Source organism: Notolepis coatsorum (assembly GCF_963971535.1).
Source record: "Notolepis coatsorum genome assembly, chromosome: 5".
Lineage (NCBI taxonomy): Eukaryota > Metazoa > Chordata > Actinopteri > Aulopiformes > Paralepididae > Notolepis > Notolepis coatsorum.
This window is the reverse complement of record NC_140169.1, coordinates 3,343,020-3,369,582: the sequence shown is the minus strand read 5'-3', so window position 1 is coordinate 3,369,582 and position 26,563 is coordinate 3,343,020. Positions and strand designations below refer to the sequence as shown.

At 41.4% G+C, this 26,563-nt stretch overlaps 1 protein-coding gene across 1 annotated transcript in view; it reads right to left on the bottom strand.

The window, feature by feature from the left end:
• Positions 1 to 2,640: 2,640 nt before the first annotated feature.
• Positions 2,641 to 26,563, bottom strand: part of LOC311229251 (uncharacterized protein) — a gene marked incomplete at its 3' end in the record, with an annotated part of 82,115 nt that continues 58,192 nt past the window's right edge. Inside the window, exons 3-4 of the mRNA XM_084315318.1 lie at positions 5,415 to 5,742; positions 2,641 to 2,653 (exon numbers count right to left, since the gene is read on the bottom strand). Coding sequence (XP_084171444.1) covers positions 2,641 to 2,653; positions 5,415 to 5,742 — 341 coding nt within the window. The remainder of the gene's footprint in view (positions 2,654 to 5,414; positions 5,743 to 26,563) is intronic.

Sequence of the window (26,563 nt, the reverse complement as noted above, 5' to 3'; positions counted from 1 at the left end):
CGAGCAATAGCGAGTGGCCGGACGGAATAGGGGAAACACCAAGCACTTCCGGCGACTTCCGGTTTTGGCACCTCGCCGATCGGCCACCAGGTGGCGGTATAAATTACACACCAGCAAGAACACTGCGATCATCAGCTGCTGGACTACTAGAGGCTCCCAGAAACAGTCAAAAGAGGATCTGTAATGCAGCTTTTATCAACTATGCCCCAAAACTGTGGAACAAACTACCCCAAAACATCAGAGAAGCCAACTCGCTAGACATCTTTAAAAGACAGCTTAAAACCTATCTCTTTGCTCAGGCATTTCACTGTGGGGTAATGTAGGCAAATACTTGATGCTCTGTTGTGAGGAGAAGATGACTTTTGACCTAAATCTTTTCAAAGTTGTTTAACATTCCAGTTAGGTACATGGTGTTCACCGCCTAGCCTAGGTTGATTCTCCTAACTGGGCCATTTTCATCTGATTGAACAATCTTATCACACTTTTTACTGTAACCTTGCTATTTACATTTTAAATTTTTATGCTCGCTTATGCCTGAATTTTGTACTGTTGTACGTCCGTTCTATTTTATAATTTTTAGACTATTTTTAAACTTATTATTTTAAACTATTTTATTATTTGTATTACTGAATGAAACTGTAAACAGCCTATTGGGATGCTAGATCCTAATGTGAAACACTGTGATGCCTGTATTTTTTACTGTTGTATGTCCGTTCTATTTTATAATTTGACTATTTTTTAACTGAATCATTTTAAACTATTTTATTAATTGTATTACTGAATAGAGAGCCTATTAGGATGCTAGATCCTAATGTGAAACACTGTGATTTACCATACCTTGCTATGCTCGCTCATGCCTGTATTTTTTTTACTGTTGTGAAGCACTTTGAACTGCAACCTCTGTATGAAAAGTGCTATACAAATAAAGTTATTATTAAAGTTATTATTGAAGTGTTGGAGAGTTGAGCGGAGATCTACAGCACTTTGATTTGACAATTTCCGTGGGTGAAATATGAATACCATGACAGAAATTTGAAATATTGATCCAAAAGACGCTGTAAAACATCATTGGCAGATTACGCATGGCGAGGAACGACGTCTTAACACGTCATCGGCGGAGAAAGGGTTAGTGTCGTGGGTCCAGTGTGACAACTGTGTACAGTGGGAGGAGGGCGAAGACTTTTGGTGCTATTGGTGTTCGGATGAATGAGAATGAATGAATAAATGTATGTATGGTGTATTGTGTTTAGGGATGTCCCGATCCGGTGACGTGATTGGGGCAGATCGAGATTTTCAGAAAATCTGGAAAAAAGAAAAAAAAATTATCTGGATTATTTTTTTTTTTATTCAACAAACATGACCATGTTCACGTCTTAAACTCATACTGAGGCCTTAGTTTTGGTTTTAAATTGCATATCATCATTCAGTTTTTAGATTACTCCGGTTGCAATGCCTCGCTTGAATGAAGTTAACTTTTCACCTGGATAACATCAACATTCAGGGTGAATGTAATGTGAGCCACCGGCACTCGAGCCACCTCGAGGGACTATTGAGGCAACAGTCTCGCTTGGCCAGTTTGACAAAAATGCGTCAAATCGGTTACTAATGGCAAGGCGCTCGCCACTAACGCAGGGGATGCTGGGTTCGAGCTCAGCTCTCTGCGTTGCTACTGGCTTGGCTGGTCGTTCATACTAACACAATTGGCAGTGTTAGGGGAGGGAAAGCCAGTGGGTGGGGATTGGACGTTGTGGACAGCGACTCCTACAGGTCGGTTGGTGCGCCTGTACGGCAGAATCAGGAAGTATCGGGGGCACCGTGAGCCTCCCACGCGTTACTCCTTGCCACTGAGAGATTGCGCTGTTCAGGTGAAAAGATGCGACAGCTGCCTCGTGTACCGGAGGGGACACGTGATGCAAGGCTTGGTCCTCACTGCAGCCGACCAGTGGGAGGCATAGTCTAGCAACGTTCGAGACAGGGGAGGGGAGAATTGAAGGAAGAATTGGTGAGGTGAAATTGGGATGAAAAAAATAATAATAAAAAATTTAAGATTGGATCGGGAAAGATCGGTATCGGTAGATACTCAAAATCACATGATCGGGATCGGATCGGGAGCAAACAAATTTGATCGGGACATCCCTAATTGTGTTGTAAATAGTTTATATTGTTTTCAATTGTTTATATGTTTGTTTATAAAATGTGCTGGCTGTTGTGTCAAGTTTGTCATATTTTTCAAAACAAGTGATTGTGATTAGTATTTGTTTGTTAGAAAATATAAATGACAGTACTGTTGTTGTTGTTGTTCTTCATTCAGTGTTAGCAGTGATGAATATAAAACATTTACAATTTTTTTTATTGAAACCAAAATAAGTCATTAAAAAAACATACATTTGGGTTTTGAACTGAAAATGGCCTGTGTATTTACAAATCAACTTACATACAGTACTTTTCTGTAGTCCAGTAGATGGCAGCATTGGTTTAAAAGGTGAAACGTTATGTCAGAAAAGGTTGTGTATGTCAGAACTACAAATCCTACAAATCCCAAATCCAGGGGTCAGCACCGGATTAAAGGTGAGGAGACGCCACCTGAATAGTGGCCGAGATTGGCTAACAAATTAGCATAACAAAAGTGCAACACTAGCGTTAGGTCTGTTGTCTAAAGGGGGACATATGGTACAATTTAAAGGAGACATGCACTGCTATTCCTAGCACTATTTGGGCAACAATTCCTGTGCGTCTATTGAACACATCTGTACGTTTTTATTTTTTTTATCATTGTTTTATATTTCTAATCAAGTACTCAAAAGCCACATTTTTCTCCCTTTGGAGTTCAGGCTGTGTTGGCCTGGCTCCGCCCATAAGCACTTTGAGTGACAGTCATCCACACAGTCTGCGACTGGCACAGAGAGAGAGATAGAGAGGGAGTGAGATAGAGAGAGGGACACGGAGCATAAAGTTATCTCTCCATTGCTTCCCCGCGAGGTCCAGGTTGTGTGTAAATGAGTATGTGCTACTGCCGCTTCCCCGCGAGGTCCAGCCCAGGTTGTGTGTAAATGAGTATTTGCTACTGCTGCTTCCTCGCGCGCGGTTTTGTTTCCCCAACAGAAGCTCCCCGCTCCCTCCCTCTCCCCCTGGCTCGTTGTCTGCCTCACTCTGTTTGAGGAAGTGAAGATTTTCCACTCGCTCTGCGGTCGCCGTCAACCATAGAGTTAGTTATGCAAATCAGTGCTATATTCACGTCAGCAAAACCGTCAAATCATAACAGCTTAGTTGAGTGAGGGAAGATCTCGTGAACTCGAGACTAGACTGATGAGTCAAAATGGTAATTAGAGACACAGACCAATTGATACTAACTCCTATTACTATAAAACCATGCTAAACACAAAGCCATTTATAATGCATGTCCCTTTTAAGATTTTAATGATAGTATGAGTACATGGGGATCCTATTGAGTATACTGCTTAAAATAAGTACATGGGGATCCTATTAAGTATACTGCTTAGAATAGGCACATGGGGATCCTATTGAGTATACTGCTTAGAATAGGTACATGGGGATCCTATTGAGTATACTGCTTAGAATAGGTACATGGGGTTACTATTATGTAAACTGCAAAATGTGTTTTGGGACCCGTTCTCTCTTCTTTTCAAGTCTACTCCCAGCTTAAACTTAACAGAATGTTTCTTTTTTCAGTATGAGTTCTCATGTGTGTCTTCAGATCTCCCTTCATACTGAACCCTTTCCCACAAACTGAACAACTAAATGGTTTCTCTGCTGTATGAGTTCTCATGTGTATCTTCAATTGTTGTTTCCTATTGAACCCTTTTCCACAAACTGAACAACTAAATGGCTTCTCTCCTGTATGAGTTGTCATGTGCGTCTTAAGACTTGCTTTCATACTGAACCCTTTTCCACAAACTGAACAACTAAATGGTGTCTCTCCTGTATGAGTTCTCATGTGTATCTTCAGATAGTCTTTCCTATTGAACCCTTTTCCACAAACTGAACAACTAAATCGCTTCTCTCCTGTATGAGTTGTCATGTGTGTCTTAAGACTTGCTTTCACATTGAACCCTTTTCCACAAACTGAACAACTAAATGGTTTCTCTCCAGTATGAGTTATTGCGTGTATCTTCAGAGAGTTTTTCCAATTGAACGCTTTTCCACAAACTGAACAACTAAATGGTTTCTCTCCTGTATGAGTTCCCATGTGTGTCTTAAGATTAGCTTTCTTATTGAACCCTTTCCCACAAACTGAACAACTAAATGGTTTCTCTCCAGTATGAGTTATTGTGTGTATCTCCAAATATTGTTTTGAATTGAACCCTTTTCCACAAAGTGAACAACTAAATGGTTTCTCTCCAGTATGAGTTATTGCGTGTTTCTTCAGAGAGTTTTTCCAATTGAACCCTTTCCCACAAACTGAACAACTAAATGGTTTCTCTCCAGTATGAGTTATTGTGTGTATCTTCAAATATTGTTTTGAATTGAACCCTTTTCCACAAAGTGAACAACTAAATGGTTTCTCTCCAGTATGAGTTATTGCGTGTTTCTTCAGAGAGTCTTTCATATTGAACCCTTTCCCACAAACTGAACAACTAAATGGTTTCTCTCCAGTATGAGTTATTGTGTGTATCTTCAGATATTGTTTTGAATTGAACCCTTTTCCACAAACTGAACAACTAAATGGTTTATCTCCAGTATGAGTTATTGCGTGTCTCTTCAGATCTCCCTTCGTACTAAACCCTTTCCCACAAACTGAACAACCAAATGGTTTCTCTCCAATATGCTTATTTATGTGTATCTTCAGATTTCCCTTCTTTCTGAACCCAGGACTGCTGTTACACAAACTTTGTATTTTCTGTGTCTTCTTTGGTTTCAGAGTCATGAAATCTGGCCCTGCAGTCTCCTTCCATTCATCACCGTCATTGGTCTCAGTTTCAGGACTGTCATCATCGCCGTCATTGGTCTCAGTTTCAAAACTGTCATCATCACTGTCATCAGTCTTAGTTTCAGAACTGTCATCATCGCTGTCATCAGTCTCATTTCCTGAAGAGAGGAGCTGGCCATCTCTAGTTGGTTCTAAATCACCAGCTGGATCTAGGTTACTGGCTGGTTCTGATACTCCACAGTCCTCAGCATCAGGTTCTGTTTTCATCTGTTCAGTTGAAGTGCTGGGTAAAGAGTATGCTTCTCTGTTTCTCTCCCTTTGGGTTTGAAGAGGCTGATCATTCTTTTCACCATATTCACATTTCACTGGGTTTACTGTGATCTTGGAGCAATCAGCTTCTTCCAGCCCTTTATGTAGTTCAACTTTAATCTGTAGGAGCTCTGGGTCCTGGGTTTGGCTGAGTTGTGAGGACGGAGTATTCTCACTATATTCTTCATATTTCACAGGATGTAAGATCATCTTGCACCTATCAGACTCCTCTAGATCTTGACATAGTTCCTCCTGTTCCTCTTTAATCTGTAGGGGCTCTGGGTCCTTGATTTGGTTAAACCACGAGGACTGAGGTTTCTCTTCATCGTGTTCACTCTTCACATAGACAGGATTGAATGTGACCTTCATGATGTCAGCCTCCTGCAGACCTTGGAGGTGCTCTCCCTCCTGACTGGTCCAGAGTTCCTCATGTTCCTCTTTCATCTGTAGGGGCTCTGGCTCCTCCTGGTCCAGACTGGGGCTCCTCTCCTGCTGCTCAGGGGGAACCTCCTCTTCACAGATAAACAGTTGTAAGGCAACGGAGTCTAGAAAGAAGAATGCATGTTAAATGTAATTGGTTGTAACCATTACTTTTGAAAGTAACAAACACTACACTCTTGCCAGGAAAGTAACATGTTGAACAAATAGGCCTATATAGGGATGCACAGATCATATACCCAATATCGCTGTCAGGGTGATACATTTGATTGATCTGTATCGACTACAGATCTATTACCAAGTTGTCATAAAGCTTCCTCCTCCAGTAACATCAGAGGAGAAGGAAAAGGTTCCCAGCTTTCCTCCAGAATGGATCTGATTCCACTTGATGAGATATTGGCCAAAGGTTTGACATTTCTATTACATAAGGCTATAAAGTAAGACAGGTACATGAGTATCTCATCTTTTACAGTCTATGCTTGTTATGTTTACAGTCTATGCTAGCTCACCAGCAGTCTGAGCTGACCAGAGATTCTCCTTCTTCTTAACTTTTTAAGTTAATGTGGAAAGTCTGTTTTTATCTCTGGTCCCATTCCCACACTGGCCTGTTGAGTAGAATCCTCAATCTTCACACCTGGCTCCAGTGCTCAGAACATGGCTTTCATTAACAATTTGAATCTGTTTTGGGAATGTTCCTCGCTTTTTAGGTATGGGGTAGATTTCTATCAAAAATAAACAAACGCAAAAGTAGAATCCACAATCGTAAAAACGATCCACACACACACACCTCTCAATTTGTGTTTCATAAATCATAAAAACACGCTTGATTTGTTTAGATTCACGTACGGAATTCTAAAAACAGCTTGATCTGGTTAGATTTACGTACGGAATTCTAAGGACACGCTTGATCTGCTTGGAGTTACGGACGGAATTCTAAAAACACGTTTGATCTGCTTGGAGTTACGGACGGAATTCTAAGGACACGCTTGATCTGCTTGGAGTTACGGACAGAATTTTGAGACAAATATTTCACTGTTTTCCCCGGCGGGGATTCGTGTCTGAAGCTTCTTCTTCTTCGGCGCTACCAAACACGGCCCAAGGTGTCTCTGGCTCATGAGCGCTACCAGTGGCCAAAATCGCACATTATCTTTAGCCCTAGGCATCAACATTTCATTATGAAAATGAATGCTCAAAGTATATATAGTACCATTTTGAAGATAACAACTACGGCTTTCAAATGATATAAAATATCTGTATGATTATCATGATTATTATTATTAATATCTTTCATATTTGATACAGAAATTATTACAAAAATCTTGTCCGGCCACCACATTTCAACAAACTGCATTTTCAACCACTTTACTGACAAGCTAGCAGGAAACTTAGAGGGTATGGGATATAGACAATTATGTGGGCAATATAGAACAGCCGACAGATTCGAAATATAATTTATTGTTCAAAAGTTATGATAATTATAGTGATAGTAATAAAACAATTCCGTCTGAAAATGTACTTGAATGGGTTTATGATGAATATCTGTTTGTGGGTATGCTCAAAGTAATATATTATTCATATCTTTCATATTTGATACAGAAATTATTACAAATATCTTGTCCGGCCACCACATTTCAACAAACTGCATTCTGAATTAATTTAGCCTTGTAGTTTCTAATCCCATCATTTATTTGTATTGATTAAACATAAGTCAGTTAGTGTACAGGACACTGTATGTCAAATATGCTAAGGTAATTAGCTTTAACTTATTGCTTATGGAGCATTGTTTCCCCATTTATCCCAGAGGAGTTGATGAACACTGCAGCTGTATTATGTAAGAAATACATATGCAGTATATAATAATTGTATATAATAATTGTAAAATGTTTTTATTTTGTTTTACATTTACATTATATTTCATCAAAGTGGTGTGTTACAGTGTAGGTTAGTTTATTAGGACAAGTGCATGACAGTAAGGTTAGTTAGGGTTAGTTTTCTTTTTTTTAATTATTATTATTATTTTTTTCTTTCTTTCAGATAATGGTTGAAGAAGTGCGTCTTTAGTCGACGGCGAAAGATTGGACGGGTTTCGGCTGTCCTAACTGGGGTGGGTAGTAGTTCATTCCACCATTGTGGGGCAAGTTTGTGTAAATAAAAATAAACTGATCATTTCAAATCCGTTTAACTTTTTTGGTATTACACACTGTTCTATTAAATTCAATTAAAAAAACTTTATTAGTCCCGCAAGGGGCAATTTAAGGCATGATATCACGAACAGCTGCATTTCTATACATTCAAGACAAAACAGGACAAAACAGGGACAAGATACATACTCAAAGCATAAAAGACATGACACTGCCAGAATGGGATTCCTAATTGTTGAACTGTGAATCCAATAGATAAATAAATAAATAGATTTGGTCGGTATATAAAAAGTGCACTTTCGTCAAAATATTCAAATCAAGGGGTCCAAAGGGTGCACGTTTGTAAACTGACCTTTCCTTGTACTGTGGCCATTCACCAGTCGAATGGCCTCTGGTACAAACCCAAATTTCCTTCTGTTTGTTTTGCAGGCAGGCTGTCTAAAGCGCTTTCCTGAGAGCAGCAGGTCAAAACACACATGAAGGACATGTGTGGGGTCATCAATTATTTTGTGTGCTTTCTTGAGCACTTGGGCATTGTAAAACTGCATTAGGGATCTTTGTGTTCTGCCGAAAATCTTTGAGCTAAGGTTGACAACACCTTGCAGTTTGTTCTTGTCTCTTTGACAGAGGGATGTGAACCAGCATACAAATGAAAAGGTTAAAATACTCTCAATAAAGGAATAAAAAAACAGTCAGAATTCAGTTTTTTTATTTCGGCTATGCGAGTCTATGGAGTTCCATGGACCAAACCAACTACTCACCCCTTAGTTACTTTCTCTAAAAAAACTGCAGGTCTGTCCAAAGGTCAAGTTTCTATAATTTATAAAGATCTATCACAAAGATGTACTTCGTTAATACCTGTTATCCAATCGTGGAGCACAGAATTGGGATTAGAACACCATCAATCTATCAATTGGACCAGAGTTTGGGGAAATATTATTATGGCATCACGAAATAGAATAGAATAGAATAGAAATACTTTTATTATCCCGTGGGAAATTAGACACTGCAAATCGCTCAACATTTAAACATTTAGACAGGACAGGTCACAAATTAGAATAATAACACAAATCAAATCAAGTTGCCTAGGATAAGAGTAGAGTAAAATAAAATAGGATAAAATGAAATGAAATGATATATACAGAAATAAATACAGTAAGAATATACTGAGCATACTGAGCATGGGGTAAACAATTTGGTTATAATTATAATTTAAATCTAAATCTAACTAAATTAAATATGAAATATATATTCCAGTATTCAGTGTAACTAGGTGCAGTATGCTTTAGGTAGTGTATTGACCTCCTTGGGTTCCAATAAGACTTAGATCAATGTCTGGCACCCAAATCATCAGCAGATTAATTTCAATTTTGTCCATAAAACATATTTAACCCCCCAGAAAGCTTATAGAATGAGACATGCTATTTCACTGAACTGTACACTTTGTTCTCTAAATACTACTGGTACTTTTACACATATGATGTGGGAATGCCCCACAGTCAAAAGTTTCTGGGAACAGATAACTAATTATCTATCTAAAGTATTACAAAAACATATTCCCTGTTGTCCCAAATTATTGCTCCTTAATGAAGATGATTCTTTAGCTTTAAGTATTGTTCAGAGATGATTTTGGCTGGCAGGAAGTACCACTGCAAAAAAAAAATTGGCACTGCGATGGCAAGCTCCACATTCTCTGCCCTTTATTCACTGGAAACAGTTATTAGCTGATGTTGTAACAATGGAGCTTTCTACAGCTAGATTAAATGGTGCAAACTATAAAACAATAGATAGCTGGAACCATATTCTCTATAAAGTTAGGACCTCTACTATATAACTAGCAGGACATAACTATGGACATGTATAATTCCCTTAATTTTTTTTGGTCTTTGTTGAAATCTTTGCTCAATTCTTTTTCTTTTCAGGCCTATGACGGGGTGGGTTGGGGGGGATTATTATTATAATTTTTTTGTCAACAGTGGTTGGTTTCATTTTTCAGATAATAATTTCTTTGGTTTTGGATACATTTAAATCCAGAAAACAGCCATCACACCAGTCTACAAAGTCTTGCATTATGGGTCCGTGAGATTTATCTGACTGACTGAGAAGAGATAGGATAATACTGTCGTCAGCAAATTTTACAATATGGTGATTTGTATATTTGCTAAGACAATCGTTTGTGTATAAAACAAAAATAAGAGAAGAAAGAACACAGCCTTGCGGTGAGCCAGTGGAAATTATTATTGATTTGGAACTTTTTCCATTTATACTTACTGTCTGAGTTCTATTGGTAAGAAAACTGATAATCCATCTGATAAATTGGTGATCCAGGTTAAAGTCATTTATACGTTTTTCTACAAGTATGTGAGGCTGCATTGTATTGAAGGCTGACGAAAAGTCAACAAAGAGTAATCTTGCATACGTGTTCATGTACAGAGTTCAAAATGTATAATTTGGCATCATCAACACCTCTCTCAGGTCTATATGCAAATTGCATGGGGTCAAGAGCTGATCTGTTTGCATTCACAATTTTCTCCAGACTTTTCATTACTAGTGATGTTAGGGCTATAGGCCGCAGGTCGTTGAGGATTTTGGGTCTGCTGATCTTTGGAATTGAAATGATGATAGAATTCTTCCAGAGATCAGGAACCACTGCTGAGTCCAAGCAGAGCTGGAAACGTCTTTGAAACACTTGACTCAGTTGATCAGCACAGTGTTTCAGTGTCCTTCCACATATTCCATCTGGCCCTTTAGCTTTGTTTACCTTAATCTCTTTCAAATGTTTAGCTATGACTGCGTGGAGACTTCTGTCCAGGTGAGAGTGAATCCGATAGCTTCTTAAGTTCAACACTAAAATCCTGAGAGTCAAACTGACAGAAGAACTTATTTGCCTCATCTGGCAGGGAGTCATGGCTACTATTTCCTATTTGTATATTTTTAGGGGCTGTATTGGTGTTCATCCCGGACATAATTTTTATTCCTTTCCAGGCTGAACGCATGTCCCCTTGATTATATTTATCTGCTATCTTATTCTTATAGTTTAGCCTTGCCTGTCTCACTGCTCGTTTGACCTCTTTATTAACATCTTTATTCTCCTCAGGTGTCCCACAGAAAAATATCCTTTTCTTTTTATTAAGAATGCTTTTCAGGTCCTTCGTTACCCAGGGTTTATTATTAGGAAATATTTTTGTCTCTTTAGAGGGTATCACTGTGTCCACGCAGAAATTAATGTATGATGATATTACATCTACATTATCATTTATGTCTGAGCCTGGCTCGACAAGAGCATCCCAATCAGTACATTCAAATGAGCCTCTAAGGGCCTCAATGTTGTATTCTGACCAGACCTTGGATGTCTTTATGGTTGGTTTTTCTCTTTTAATGACTGGTTGGTATGCAGGGGCCAGCATAACTGTGTTGTGGTCCGTAAGTCGCAGGCCTGGTAGCGCGAAGGATCTATATGCTCTGGGAACAGAGCCGTAGCATTTATCCAGCACCTTGTTGAGTTGTGTAGGGCAATCAATATACTGGTGGTATGCAGGTAAGACACCATCCAGCTGACAGTGATTGAAGTCGCCTAGGAGAAATTTAGGTGCATCTGTTGATATTTTGTCCATCTTGTTTACCATGTCCACTATAACTTCCAGTGCATTGTTCATGTTGGCACAGGGGTGGATGTACACTATACTGCATACATGAGTTGCGGGAACTCTCTTGGTAATGCGGGCGAAGAGACACAGTCAGCATTTCTATGTCAGCTGTACATATTGTGTCCCATACAGTAACAGTCTTACACCACTTTTGGTTTATATATAAGCAGACACCTCCCCCTTTCTGCTTACCGGTGATGGTTTTATCTCTGTCGAGTCGTATTGGTGTGCCAAAGCCTTCAATATACAGGTCCGAGTCGGAAACCCGATTGTCCAGCCACGTCTCCGTTAGGGCCAGGATGCACGCATTCCTGTACTCTTGCTGATGGTAAACATTCGCCTGTAGCTCATCCAGTTTGTTGCGTAGTGAGCGTACATAAGCATTTATAATGACAGAGTAACTGCCAGATATTGAAAGTTGAAGTAATCCTGGAAAAGGAGGTAAGACCACTCACTATAGAACATTGTTTTGACAAAACAAAGAAAATCCCGATTTTCCCACGAATCACTATAATGGTTATAACTTCTGTCACCTGTTCTATATTGCCCACATAATTGTCTATACAATAAGATAAGACATTCCTTTATTGATCCCCTTGGGGAAATCAATAAAAAAAGTGTTTTAACCAAAAAAGTTAAAAAAACGGATTTGAATTGATCAGTTTCTTTTTATTTACACCAAAACAAAATAAAAACATCAAAAAACACTTTACAATTATTATTAGAGGTGGGCGTAGATACATTTTTTAATCTAGATTAATCTATCTGCAATCCTGAATTTAATCTAGATTAATCTAGATAAAAATGGCTAAAAAAAAAAGAAAATACCTGCCGAAGCCATTCAAAATATGTGTGTTCTACCCAAATAATGACCAGAAGTAAGTCCTTACTTTTTCTTTCCTCCTTATGTTTCTCAGGCCAGGTGGCCCATTACACCATGAGCCCATTACAGACTGTTTGAAAAAGCTGTTTTGCTATGATAATTGGTAATGAAATATCAAAATAATGTTCAATAAGATGTACTTGTGTTTAATAAGTTGTTTTATTCAGAAGTTAACACAAATAAATAATATTACCAGTACAGTACTCTCAGGAGCAAAACAGAAAGAATCATTTCAAACTTGAACTATGTGACATGGCTTGAATCAACTGCTCTAGTGGAGTTGCTCAGTGGCCAATGGTGTCAATTGTAGTTGTACTGGGCAGCTCCCAGGTGTGAATGGAACTGTGTGAATGTGAAGCAGGGCGTTCCTAAAAAAGAGCATCTGTGCTCAGCGAACCTACCCTGGGTAAATAAAGGTATATATATATATATATATATATATTTTTTTTTAGATTAACACTTTGATTGCCTAAGGTTAAATTCATGATATACCATCCGTTGCCAGCTCTATTTAACATGGAGAAGTTCCCCTTCTTTGCAGGGCTATAACTTTTTAAATTCTATTGCTAGATTGCCATTATTAGGGCCCATTCAAGGTCCTATATGTATTGTTCATGGTGTAGCAACGTTAAACTTTTTCATTCACATATTCATACTAAAATATGGTCTAAAGCAGGGATCGGCAATAGGCGGCCCGCGGGCCGAAATGGGCCCGCCAGCAATAATTTCTGGCCCGTCAGGTTATTTTGAGAATATGATGTTTATTTTACGCGCAGGAAATATTCACTCGTTGTGACGCCAGAGTGTCTTTTGAAGCTGTATCTATCTATTCATCATATCTATGGCTGTCACTATAGCCAATTGAAATGCTAGAAATGGTCACATGGACTGGGAGAACCAATGGAATTTCACTTTCACTTCCGCGTTTGGCATGCCGGCGAGGCGAGCGAACGTTTGCAAAAACAAAACAAACGTCTTTGGATAACTTCTTTGCAATGCAACGGGGAAATATGATGAGCCAGAAGAGGAGCTTACGACCTATAAAGCTTATTTTAATAAACAGGTGTCATTCTTAAAATACGGGTTTATCGCAACAGGTAACTCTTGCAATAAGCAACCGGTGACTCTCGCTTGTTGACATGGCAACACGAGCAAGCAACTGTAGTGTGTTCAAGTTGGGTGGGCATTCAACGCGAGTGGACATTTAACATGTTATTAACATGGATTTTGGAGGACCGAAGCAGAAACAATATCAAGTCCAGGGCAGGGCTGCCTGCATTATGCCGGTGAGTGTTGTGTTTTAATAATAATAATAATAATAATACATTCGATGTATAATACACCCGCTGTGGTGCTTAAAATCAAATGCACCCTACTGATCTCGATTTATAATGCGAGCACCTGCATTAAAATCAAATTACTGATCTGTTCATGTGTAATGCACTGTCTGAGAGGCACTTTATAATAGAAAAAAGACAGTGCAAACATGTATATGTCGTTTTTTTTTTACAGTTAAAAAATGTTCACTTATCATTGGCCCGCCACACAATGGCTTGGGGAAAATTTGGCCCGTGGGCAAATCTAATTGGCGACCCCTGGTCTAAAGTATAAGTATGTTTTCATCTCTTTCTGCAGCTTTCTCCAGAACGTGATTTATAGCCCCAAATGCATTATATTGATGATGAAATACAGTTTGGTAGGAATCTGTGCGAGATCAAACATTTCAATTGGACGTACTTCTAGAAGTTTCTACGTATCATCTGATGTCAAGTCAAGTCAAGTCAAGAGTTTTAATTGTCACGGCATACAGGTATACAATGAAATGCGGGTGGTCTTGTCCGCGACGATGTGCAATACAGTGGTACAACATATAATAGAATCCAATCAAAATACAGTGGTACAACATATAATAGAATCCAATAAAAACAACAGTGCAATAAACAGGTAACATGGTGTGACATCTCGGTATCTGTACATAGTATTTACAGAGCATATAGGACATGTTAGGTAGCTTTAGTAGTGCAATACACTGTTCCTGTTGTTATACTAATTTAAAGTGGCCTTTCCTCTTGGCCATAAGTGTGCGTGTGTGCGGCATGAGTGTTAAAGTGGCTGCTAGTGTGTGAGCGTGCTCAGCGTGCGTGTCGTGTGTGTGCTTATGTGTGCTTGTGTGTGGATAGTTCAGTTTCTGTGGCTCTCAATGTTCATTGTTCAAGGCTCTGATGGCCTGGGGGAAGAAGCTGAGCCTAAGCCTCTCCGTCCTAGTAGCTGGGGTTCGCAGGCGTCTGCCTGACCTCAGCAGCTGGAACAGGCTGTTATTGGGGTGGTGGGGGTCTTTCATTATTCTGCAGGCTCTGGATTTGCACCTCTTGTTGTATAGAACCTGCAGGGTAGGTAGCGCAATACCCGTGGTACGCTCGGCTGAGCGCACCACTCTCTGTAGGGCCTTCTTGTCCTGTGCCGTGCTGTTTCCATACCAGGCAGTGATGTTTCCGGTCAAGATGCTCTCTACAGCTCCTGAGTAGAAGGACTGGAGTATCTTCCCCGATACTCTGAACTTCCTTAACTGTCTCAGGTGGTAGAGGCGCTGCTTCGCTTTCTTTACTACTGTGTCTATGTGTGTTGACCATGTCAGATCCTCTGAGATGTGGACCCCCAGGTACTTGAAGCTGCTCACCCTGTCCACGGTAGCCCCGTTAATCATCAGTGGTGTGTGTGTCTCCTGCTGTCCTCTCCTATAATCCACGATCAGCTCCTTGGTTTTACCAATGTTCAGGAGCAGGCTGTTGTCCTGGCACCAACGTTCCAGTACCTCAACCTCCTCCCAGTAGGCCTTCTCGTCGTTGTCCGAGATCAGCCCCACCACCACCGTGTCGTCTGCGAACTTCACTATGGAGTTGGAGCTGAACTTGGCCACACAATCGTGTGTGTAGAGTGAGTACAGCAGGGGGCTTAGAACACAGCCCTGGGGGGACCCGATGCTCAGGGTGATGGTGTTGGAGGTCTGACCCCCCACCCTGACCGCCTGGGGTCTTCACTCAGAAAGTCCAGTACCCAGGCGCTCAGGGCGGAGCTCAGACCTAGCTCGATCAGCTTGTCCACCAGTCTGGTGGGGACTATGGTGTTGAACGCTGAGCTGTAGTCAATGAACAACAGTCTCACATAGCACCCCTTCTGACGGTCAAGGTGGGAGAGAGTGCTGTGCAGTACCTGGGAGACCGCGTCGTCAGTGGACCTGTTTGTCCTGTATGCAAATTGCATAGGGTCCATATCACTGGGGAGGGAGGCACAAATGTGGTCCTTGACCAGCCTCTCGAAACATTTCATGACCAGAGGTGAGTGCCACCGGTCTGTAGTCATTTGGACATGCTGGGGAGGGTTTCTTCGGTACAGGGATGATGGTAGACATCTTGAAGCAGGCAGGGACCACTGATGACCGGATGGGCGGGGGATCGTTTATAATTCCGTGGGCAGCGTTAGATGATTCATCCAGAGTGGGTCATATGTTCATCAGAGCAGTTAGTAAAGAACACGTTAGAACAGTGGTTCTCAACTGGTCTAGCCTCGGGACCCAACATTTTCCTTAGTCATTAATCGCGACCCAAAATTTTGAACCACTATGATTTATGTAAAAGAAAAATTGCAGTAATACGCAATCTTTCAAAACATGAAATAAACACAAAAAAGTGCAACAAAAGTGCAACTATTGCTAAAAACCCAATGAAATAAAAGAATAAATAATATTCTGTATTTTATTTTTTTATTATTTTTGACATGTTGTCATTGTTGTCATGTTTGTTTATGTGTTTGTTTAAAAAAATTATAAATAATATATGCTTCTTAGCAGATTTCTTAGCTTAACATAACAGACCTACATTTGGGGGAACTAATGGGATAACTGAGTTTGCAACAAAAGTGCAACTAGGGCTAAAACCCAATGAAATAAAATAATAATAAATAATATGCTTCTTAGCAGATTTCTTAGCTTAACATAACAGACCTAAGTTTGGGGGAGCTAATGGGAAAACTGGGGTTGCAACAAAAGTGTAACTAGGGCTAAAAACCCAATGAAATTAAATAATAATAATAATAAATAATATATCCTTCTTAGCAGACTTCTTAGCTTAACATGCAGGGAACTAATGGGATAACTGGGGATGATGTTTGCTCCTGACAAGAGTCTCAAAGTCTGGGGTGATGGTAGACAAAGCAACGCTGAGGTCATGCTCAATGTCCAATCTGTTCCTCCGTTTTGTCTTCAGCTGGATCAGAGCTGAGAAGCCACTTTCACAAAGATAGGTCGTGAAAAAAAAAAGTTAATTTTTTTTTTCACTTTTTTTTTACACACATCCCATCCATTTTTACCCACTCAAAATGGCCCCGCGACCCACTTTTGGGTCGCGACCCACCAGTTGAGAAACACTGCGTTAGAATATAACGCTGAATCTTACCGTGGCTTCCTCGCGCCGCTGGCAGATGAGCGTGGAACAGATTTTTTTCTATTATGGGATGTAGAAATGCCCGATCTATTTCCAGGTTGTATAATAGTATATACGTCCAAATCATGTTGTTTTTTCGAGTTATTTCCACCGATCGATGTTCACTGTGTGAAGACGGAGTCTCTCTAGCATTAGCGAGTGCCCGGACCCCATATGGAGTGAGTCCTACCGGGTTAAAGGTTGACATCCGGTTTCGATCTGCCGATCGGCCACCAGATGGCGCTCTTGAACCGCTAGAGGATTGAGAGGAGATCAGAACTGTGTGTCAAGGGCTCCGGATGGAAAATATGATTCCGATCACAGATTTTTGAAATATTGATATCAAAGACGAGTTCCGGCGTCCGCGGCAACTTGAGCATGGCGGGGAATGACGAGTTCCGGCGTTTTCGGCAGTTAAAGTGTTAATGCGTTAATTATATTATCGCGCGATACTAGTATAGTGTTAACGCAGCACGTTAACGCCGTTAACGGCCCAGCTCTAATTATTATATACAATTATTATATACTGCATATGTATTTCTTACATAATACAGCTGCAGTGTTCATCAACTCCTCTGGGATAAATGGGGAAGCAATAAATTAAAGCTAATTACCTTAGCATATTTGACATACAGTGTCATGTACAGTAACTGACTTATGTTTAATCAATACAAATAAACGATGGGATTAGAAACTACAAGGCTAAATTAATTCAGAATGCAGTTGTTTGTTGAAATGTGGTGGCCAGACAAGATTTTTGTAATAATTTCTGTATCAAATATGAAAGATATGAATAATATATTACTTTGAGCATACCCGCAAACAGATATTCATCATAAACCCATTCAAGTAAATTTTCAGACGGAATTGTTTTATTACCATCACTATAATTATCATAACTTTTGAACAATAAATTATATTTCTAATCAGTCAGCTGTTCTATATTTCCCACATAATTGTCTATATCCCATACCCTCTAAGTTTCCTGCTAGCTTGTCAGTAAAGTGGTTGAAAATGCAGTTTGTTGAAATGTGGTGGCCGGACAAGATTTTTGTAATAATTTCTGTATCAAATATGAAAGATATTAACACTTTGGCTGCCATGAAACGTCTTTAGACGTCATTGCCGGCCATGCTCAAGTTGCCGGAGGACGCTGTACAGCGTCCTTATATCAATATTTCAAAAATCTGCGATCGGATTCATATGTCCCCTCCGCTGGCCTGAGATCCACCAGCAGGACCCACTGAGCTCTCTGGCGGTTCAGGAGCGCCACCTGGTGGCCGATCGGCGCAATCGCTTAACAGGATGTGCCATAGAGGTTGTGCTAGACGTCCGTATTACTTCCGGGCACTCGCTATAGGTCCCGGGACTCTGGCTCGTCACGCTACACAGTGATCGATTGCCAATAACTCGATAAACAACATGATTTGGACGTATATACCATTATACAAGCTGGAGATGGACCGGGTAAATTTACATCCCATAATGATAAGATTTCTACTCTACGATGATCGCCCAATGGCGCGCGGAGACTGGGGTGAGTTTTAGCGTGTAGCGTTACCGTCTTCGATACTAACTGCTATTATCAACATTTGACCCACATTAGATGATTGGTATAACGCTGCCCACAGAATTATAAACGCCCCCTAGCCCATCCGGTCAACATCAGATGACGTGTAGTAACTTCTAGAAGTACGTCTAGTTGGAATTTTTTATATCGCGCTGATTGCCATAAAACTGTATTGCATCATCAATATAATGCATTTGGGGCTATAGATCACGTTCTGGAGAAAGCTGCAGAAAGAGATGAAAACATACTTATACATTAGACCATACTTTACTATGAATATGTGAATGAAAAAGTTTAACGTTGCTACACAATGAACAATACATATAGGACTTTGAATGGGCCCTAATAATGGCAATGTAGCAATAGAATTTAAAAAGTTATAGCCATGCAAAGAAGGGGTACTTCTCCATAGACAAATAGAGCCGGCAACCTATGGTATATCATGAATTTAACCCAAGGCAACCAAAGTGTTAATAATAATAATCATGATAATCACAGATATTTTATATCATTTGAAAGCCCTAGTTGTTATCTTCAAAATGGTACTATATATACTTTTCATAATGAAATGTTGATGCCTAGGGCTAAAGATAATGTGCGATTTTGACCACTGGTAGCGCTCATGAGCCAGAGACACCTCGGGCCGTGTTCGGTAGCGCCGAAGAAGAAGAAGCTTCAGACACGAATCCCCGCCGGGGAAAACAGTGAAATATTTATCTCAAAATTCTGTCCGTAACTCCAAGCAGATCAAGCGTGTCCTTAGAATTCCGTCCGTAACTCCAAGCAGATCAAACGTGTTTTTAGAATTCCGTACGTAAATCTAAGCAGATCAAACGTTTTATTAAACACAGATTGAGTGGTGTGTGCGTGTAGATAATTTTTACGATTGTGGATTCTACTTCTGCGTTTGTTTATTTTTGATAGACCTCTAAGAAGAAGAAGCGTCACACACAAATCCCCACGGGAAAAGCGAAATATTTGTCTCAAAATTCCGTACGTAACTCTAAGTTGATCAAGTGTGTCCTTAGAATTCCGTACGTAAATCTAAATAAATCAAGCGTGTTTTTATGATTTATGAAACACAAATTGAGGTGTGTGTGTGTGGATCGTTTTTACGATTGTGGATTTTGAGGTGTGTGTGTGTGGATCGTTTTTACGATTGTGGATTCTACTTTTGAGTTTGTTTATTTTTGATAGAAATCTAGCCCCATATTTTAGAACTGACAAGAGTCCATCCAAACAGACTGGGTAGTGTGAGACTTTGGTAATTCTATTTGTGCTCACATAGGGAATGTCATCAAATTCATATGGACTCACAACAGCCACCTGTTGTGGCAGGATATGAGAGTCTGTGTTCTAAAATGAAGAACTGTTGAAATTCTATACCATCTTTTAAGTCTGTCCTTGTTTGGTCTGATACTATTTTCTGAAAAGCCATTTCATTGGCTTAGTGACGATAAGACGCTTGTTTTCTCTGTTCTGGGCAGAACGTCTTGGCGTCTCCACACTACTGTATATTATGCCCGTTGCAATGTAGAATTTTCCCATTGCAACGTATTATTTTCCTGTTTGTTGTTCACTTATGAATAAACCTCTGAAAGATTAATTCTACCTTTTGTTATTGAAGATGATCAGACAGCAGCCGTATGCTAGTGGCTAACTTACAGCACGCTGTCCAGTCACGTGATTGACTGTTTACATCCACACCCTACTCGCGGACCCCTCCCCCTCCTTCATGCCACTGTGTGATCACCTGAATCAGCCTTATTAGTCCACACTCTTTTAAACATAGGAAAGGCCTGGGACTAATTAATTTAAATGTAAGGAGTCTGGTAAAACAACTAAATATGGATCATCTGAAGATTCTGGTCCCTCAGATTGATTCTGATATTTTAGTGTTAACTGAATCATGTGACATCAGCTCCATTGATGAACTAGCAGAGTTACTCTCCCACTATTCAGACATTGAGATGATTGTCTTTGGTGATTTTAATGTTAATTGAAACAAAATCACACTATTTCCAAAAAACACCCCTGATGTTGTTCTCTCTTAGTCATCAATAAACATGCTCCTTTTAAATGAATTAGGATAAAAGATAGATTAACCCTGTGGTTCTCACCTGATGTGATTTATTTAGAGAAAGGAACACATAGACACTCTGGAAACCCTTCCCATCAGTTATTATTTAGGCAATTTAGAAATAAATGTGCATCTCTGAGGTAGTGAATGCCAAATCAAAACTACTATTTGAATTTTATCACCAGCTCATATTTTGAAGTGGTGAATTCAATTGAATAGTCTAATATCTGAGCAGAAAGAGATTTGTCTGGCCTTTAATAGGCAATTTTTGTTTTAATCCACTTTTTCTCCTTATTTTCAATTTTTTCTCCCATCCCAATTTCGTATCGCCAATTCTCTCCTTCAATTCTCCCCTCCCCTGTCTTGAGCGTTGCTAGACTATGCCTCCCACTGGTCGGCTGTAGTGAGGATAGAAGCCTTGCATCACGTGTCCCCCCAATCCCCACCCATCGACTTTCCACCTGCTACCTCTGCCAATTGATAGTATGACGACTGGCCCAAGCCGCAGGCAATGCTGACTCTGGGAGTTGAGACTGCAGCCTCTTGCATTGGTGACGAGTGCAATCTCCGCTACGCCACCCAGCCACCAATAGGCACATTTTCTGAAGCCGGTCATTTGTTTGATAATAATTTTACGGAGCCCCCTCTTGGTGATCATGAGCTGGTGCACGCTATGAGGCATGCCTCACAGTTTACCTTGCAGCCCTTCACTCCCTGTGTTGTTTTTGAAGTATTACAGACCATTGCTACCAGGAAATCAACTGGAGAGGTTAAGCTAGACTCTCTTTCTCCTCAGGTTAGCTGCTCCAGTAATTACAAAACTAACATATATAAACATTTTCATTGCCATCATGTATAGTTCCTAGGGGTGGGAATCACCAGTTTCATCACAATATGATACGATATCGATTATTTGGACAACAATACGATATTTGCAGATATCACAAAGTCTGCCACGATACGATACGATTCGATTCAGGTGCCTGCGATCGATATGAGGAGATATTATGTGCCCATTTAACGGAATCAGTCACATTTAGATCAACTAAAAAAAGGCTATGGAAATATCAATTGACGTTTTTATTTTTGAGCTCTTCCAGACATTTAAATGAAAAACAATCTATTGTTTTTAATACAAATATACCTCCTGTTCACTGTAAAGTGCCACGTTTTTATATATTGAGCTTTAAACTTTAAGTAAAATGTTTTGGAACTCACAACACGCAAGCTAAAAACCCTTCCTCTCCCAAACCGTTCCTACAATTGTTTTATGTTGCATGATGATCATATGTTTAAATATCAACATTATCTGTCCATCCTCAGTAAATAATATCAATATAATAATACTCCTGACTTCATCTGGTATTTTCAAACGCACACGCTGTTACGACCCTGGCTCAGGGGCACGCAACCTATGTGCAAACCAACACCAAAACCCCGTGCTCTAACTCAAAGTGCTACTAACTCAAGGAACTCTTAAGGTAAATGTAACTAAGGTACTAGTGCAAACCCAACGGACAAGGACTGAAGGACCTAACAGCTCTTTCTCTAAGCACAGACCCTCCATGTGTGTTACTAGGTCTGCCTTTAAAGCTCCCCAGCAGGTAACCAATCAGCACTAATTGGCTAATTGGCAGGCCTCACCTGCATGCCCGGTGACACAGGAGTCATCAGGCCTCTAGTACATAACACCTCCCCCACCAAACTGGTTGCCCAAGAGGCAACCACTACACAACAACCCATAAACAAAACAAAAAACAACTGTGACCCCTTAGTTGTCAGGGCCACTACCACAACAGCGATAACGGGTACCACAAACACCAGTACTATGATCGTGAGAGGGCGTCTGCTAGCACGTTGTCCCTCCCACGATGTGGCGAATATCCAAGTTATACGCCTGGAGGAACAAACTCTACTGGAGGATCCAACGTAAACATCAAAATGGTTCAAGGCAAGAACCGGGTCGGCCCCTGTCGAACACGACCACCGATACCGATCTGTCAAAATTATACTGCAAACCAAAATCAACCTGAGAACTGCGCTTAACAGAACAGAACACAGCACAACAAAACCATAGATCACTGATACCACCACCGCACCCATATCCATCCCACCTGGCACTGGCAGTTCAGGATACTGCACACCGTGAACATCCAGAGTAGGCTGTACCGCCTCAGGTACAGCCCCAGTGTACCGGGAACATGGCAGTACGACAGTCACAATAACGTCTGGAACACCATCTAAAATGGCGTCACCCAAAATAACATTGTCCTGATCAAAATCAAAATGGCTGCCACTCAACAGACCAGGTCGCGAAGGCGGCTCCTGCTCCACAGGACACAGGTAACTAGGTTGACCATCACACCTAGTGCATGGCAGAGAATCAGTGTGGACATGTGGATCAATGTCAGAATCATCAACTGACATACTGGGACCATCCCTGCCCACAAGTGAAACATTAGGGACAATAGAGCTACTGTGGGAAGGCTGGCAGCCTAAGTCAAGCTTAGTAGCCTCTCCAACTAGAACGGTGTCACATGAAACAACAGCACCTCTCATAGCATCCTTCCCACACTCATCCTCCAATTTGTTCGTGGCCTCAGCCACCGTACAGGCTGGGAAGACCTTGAGACACTGCGCTGCCATATCATCTCCTGTCACATGCTTCTCCGGCACGCATGTCAACTCTGGTTTCACCACCGGGCCTAACACACAACCACAATCAAGAGAATCATTATGCAGAGGTACATCCACAGTGTGCTTTCCAAAATCCTCAACAGGTACACATTTTAATTCAACAAAGAATGTGTCACTAAGTGTAATGTCCCAAGTCGAAGTATCAACAACATCACTTTTGTCCTTTGACATTTCTCGTGCCACAGCACACACAGGAAACACTCCTGGATGTTTCTGTGCCAGCTCATTAGAGACCTCAGAAACCACAGGAATGGGAGTTACAACCGGAGTAGCCAACACTTTGTCACCAGCCAAATCATTCCCTAGAATGAAGGACACCCCCTTTATGGGAATGTGAGAACATACCCCCACAACAACATTGCCTGATACTAAGGGAGAATTGAGCGTGACCTCATGCAAAGGTGCATCCACAAATCCACCCCCAAAGCCCCGAACAACGACACCGGAATGCAAAGAAGAGTTTTCTGAAAACGGCAAAACCCCCTCCAGAATGAGGGACTGAAAAGCACCGGTATCTCTCCAAATTGTTATAGCCTGTTTGGACTCTAGTGCATTAGTCAGGGAAACAAATCCATTCATCATAAACCTTGAGGAACCCTCGAGCTCTTTGTCCACACGTTTGATACTTTCCCCATCCCCATCTAACGTTGGCATAGGCGTCCTGCATATGGTTTCTACCAGAGCCACGGTTCTGACATTTTTCTGCTCAAGCACCGGGCACCCAGCAACGATATGACCAGGTTCTTTACAGTAGAAACAGATAATCCCTTCTGGGAATGCACCAGCAGAACCACCCCGCCTAGGAGGTGAAGTTAACTGACCAGCAGACACAGGTTTTGGGAAACGGCCCCCCTGAACAGGACGCCTATCCCCGGACTCAACACGGTAGTCCTCCAAAAACACGGACTTGTGTGTCAACACAAACTCATCAGCGAAGACAGCTTCGACATCTTCGACATCTTCGATACCCCACGCTCATTTAGATGTGTGGAAACGGTATCAGGAACACATCTTTTAAATTCCTCTAGGAGAACCAACTGCCTAAGCTGCTCTCTTGACTCTGTCTTCTGAGAAGTGCACCACCTGTCAAACAGGTTCTCCTTCTCCCTTCCAAACTCAACATAAGACTGCCCCTCCGACCTGCGATAACCTCTAAAACGCTGACGATAGGCCTCAGGGACCAACTCATAAGCCCTCAAAATGGAAGCTTTAACCAGCTCATAATCAGTGCTTTGTTCAAGGGACAGAGCAGTGTAGGCTTCTTGTGCCCTACCAACCAAAACACATTGCAGCAGCAGTGTCCAGGAGGTATCAGGCCACTTCAATGTGGTTGCCACCCGTTCAAAAAGGGGAAAATATCTTTCCACGTCTTTCTCAAAAAATGGTGGCACCATCCTAATATTACATACATCAAACCCGGAACGTGACTCTGGATGCAGAGCACCCGCCTGCAAGGCAGCATGCTTATATTCAAGCTCCTTCTGTGCACGCTCGTGCTCCAGCAACATTTGTTTCTCCTTAAACACACGCTCCTCACGCTCACGCTCATGCTCACGCTCCTCTTTCCTCTCTCTCTCCTTAAGCTCACGCTCCTCTTTACTCTCTCTCTCCTTAAGCTCACGCTCCTCTCTCCTCACGCTCTAGCTGCCTTTCCCTAAACTCCAACTCCCTAATCCTCCACTCACCCTCTACCCCAGGTAATAGCGGAGACGCGCCAGACGAAGGAGGCTCCTCCACCCTCTCCTCAAGCACCTGCTCTCTAATGAGTAACACCCTTAAAGCACTCAAGGCAGACGGCTTCAAACGTTTCTCACTGGGAGTAAGCTCGACCTTGTAGTGCACAGCAAGCTCGAGAAGCTGTTCTTTTGAAAACCTCTCCAACATGTCATGTGAAGGGTGATCCACAAAATCCCTAATGGAAGCCATCTTTTCTGCACCAGCGCCACAACCCGTTCACTTTAGAGTCACCAAAAAGCTGCCAAAAGCACCCTAGTACACACACAATCCACCTAAAGAGCCACCAAAGAAACACTAAAGAACCACTGAAGAACGACTAAAGAACCATGACGAACCACTGAAGAACCATACAGAATGCCAAAGCCACTAATAATAACCATAAAGGGACGCGGTGGCAATGTGTGCTACGGAGCGCACATTTCTAGGACGCAAAAAAAATAAAAAAATAAAACACACCCACCCCAAATAGACGTGTCATACACGCAGGGTGTTAGGTGCTACCAGGTATGCTCACCAAACACTCAAACAAACAAAATAAATCCAACAAACAATTCCAAACAGGTGCGCCTTCTAACCTGATATGACTACATATGCTTCTACGTCTAAACTGCAGAAAAACCCGGCCCACCACATGTCTACCCTAAGAAACACTAAGTCAAGCCCTACCACACTACCTGTGTTTTCTGGCCGCCCTAATCTACCTACCCTTAACCTAATGCCCTGTAGACCTAACCTTCTTCAACCACACCTGCTACCAGTCAAAGATCATATACCAATCATTTCATTGACCGCCCCAGGAGTACGTGGTGCACAGGACGCTAACCAACAACCAGAAAATAATGTCCCTATCTACATGTGGTGCCCACTAAACTATATATTTGAACAGCATAAGTAGTCACATCAAATTACAAACAAATACGGCATACTCACCTGTTTGACGAAATGGCTCAGCCCCCACGTTACACCATATGTAACGAACACCACCCAAACCATAATACCATGACACCCCGTGTAACAAAAAAAAAAAAAACACCAAACAAAGTTCTAGGGGTAAAAGATCCCGGATGAGCGCCCAACTGTTACAACCCTGGCTCAGGGGCACGCAACCTATGTGCAAACCAACACCAAAACCCCGTGCTCTAACTCAAAGTGCTACTAACTGCACTCAAAGTGCACTCTAACTCAAAGTGCTACTAACTACTCTTAAGGTAAATGTAACTAAGGTACTAGTGCAAACCCAACGGACAAGGACTGAAGAACCTAACAGCTCTTTCTCTAAGCACAGACCCTCCATGTGTGTTACTAGGTCTGCCTTTAAAGCTCCCCAGCAGGTAACCAATCAGCACTAATTGGCTAATTGGCAGGACTCACCTGCATGCCCGGTGACACAGGAGTGATCAGGCCTCTAGTACATAACACACGCATACACACACAGACAGAATGCCCCCGCCCCTCCTCTCCTCCTTCCCCTCTCCTCTCTCCGTTTCTCTCTCTCTTAGCTTAGTTAGCTTAAGCAGCTAATGTAACGTTAATTTAGGTCTGCCCACGCGACGTGGGCATAAAAGAATGGCGACGATGCAAAGCATGTTAGATGCATTTGACCCGTTGCAGGGAAAAACTGCACACACTTATATCGGTTCTCAAAATAGACGCTCCCTAGCGCTGCTCTGCTGTAAAGAGCTACACCGGGGCAGA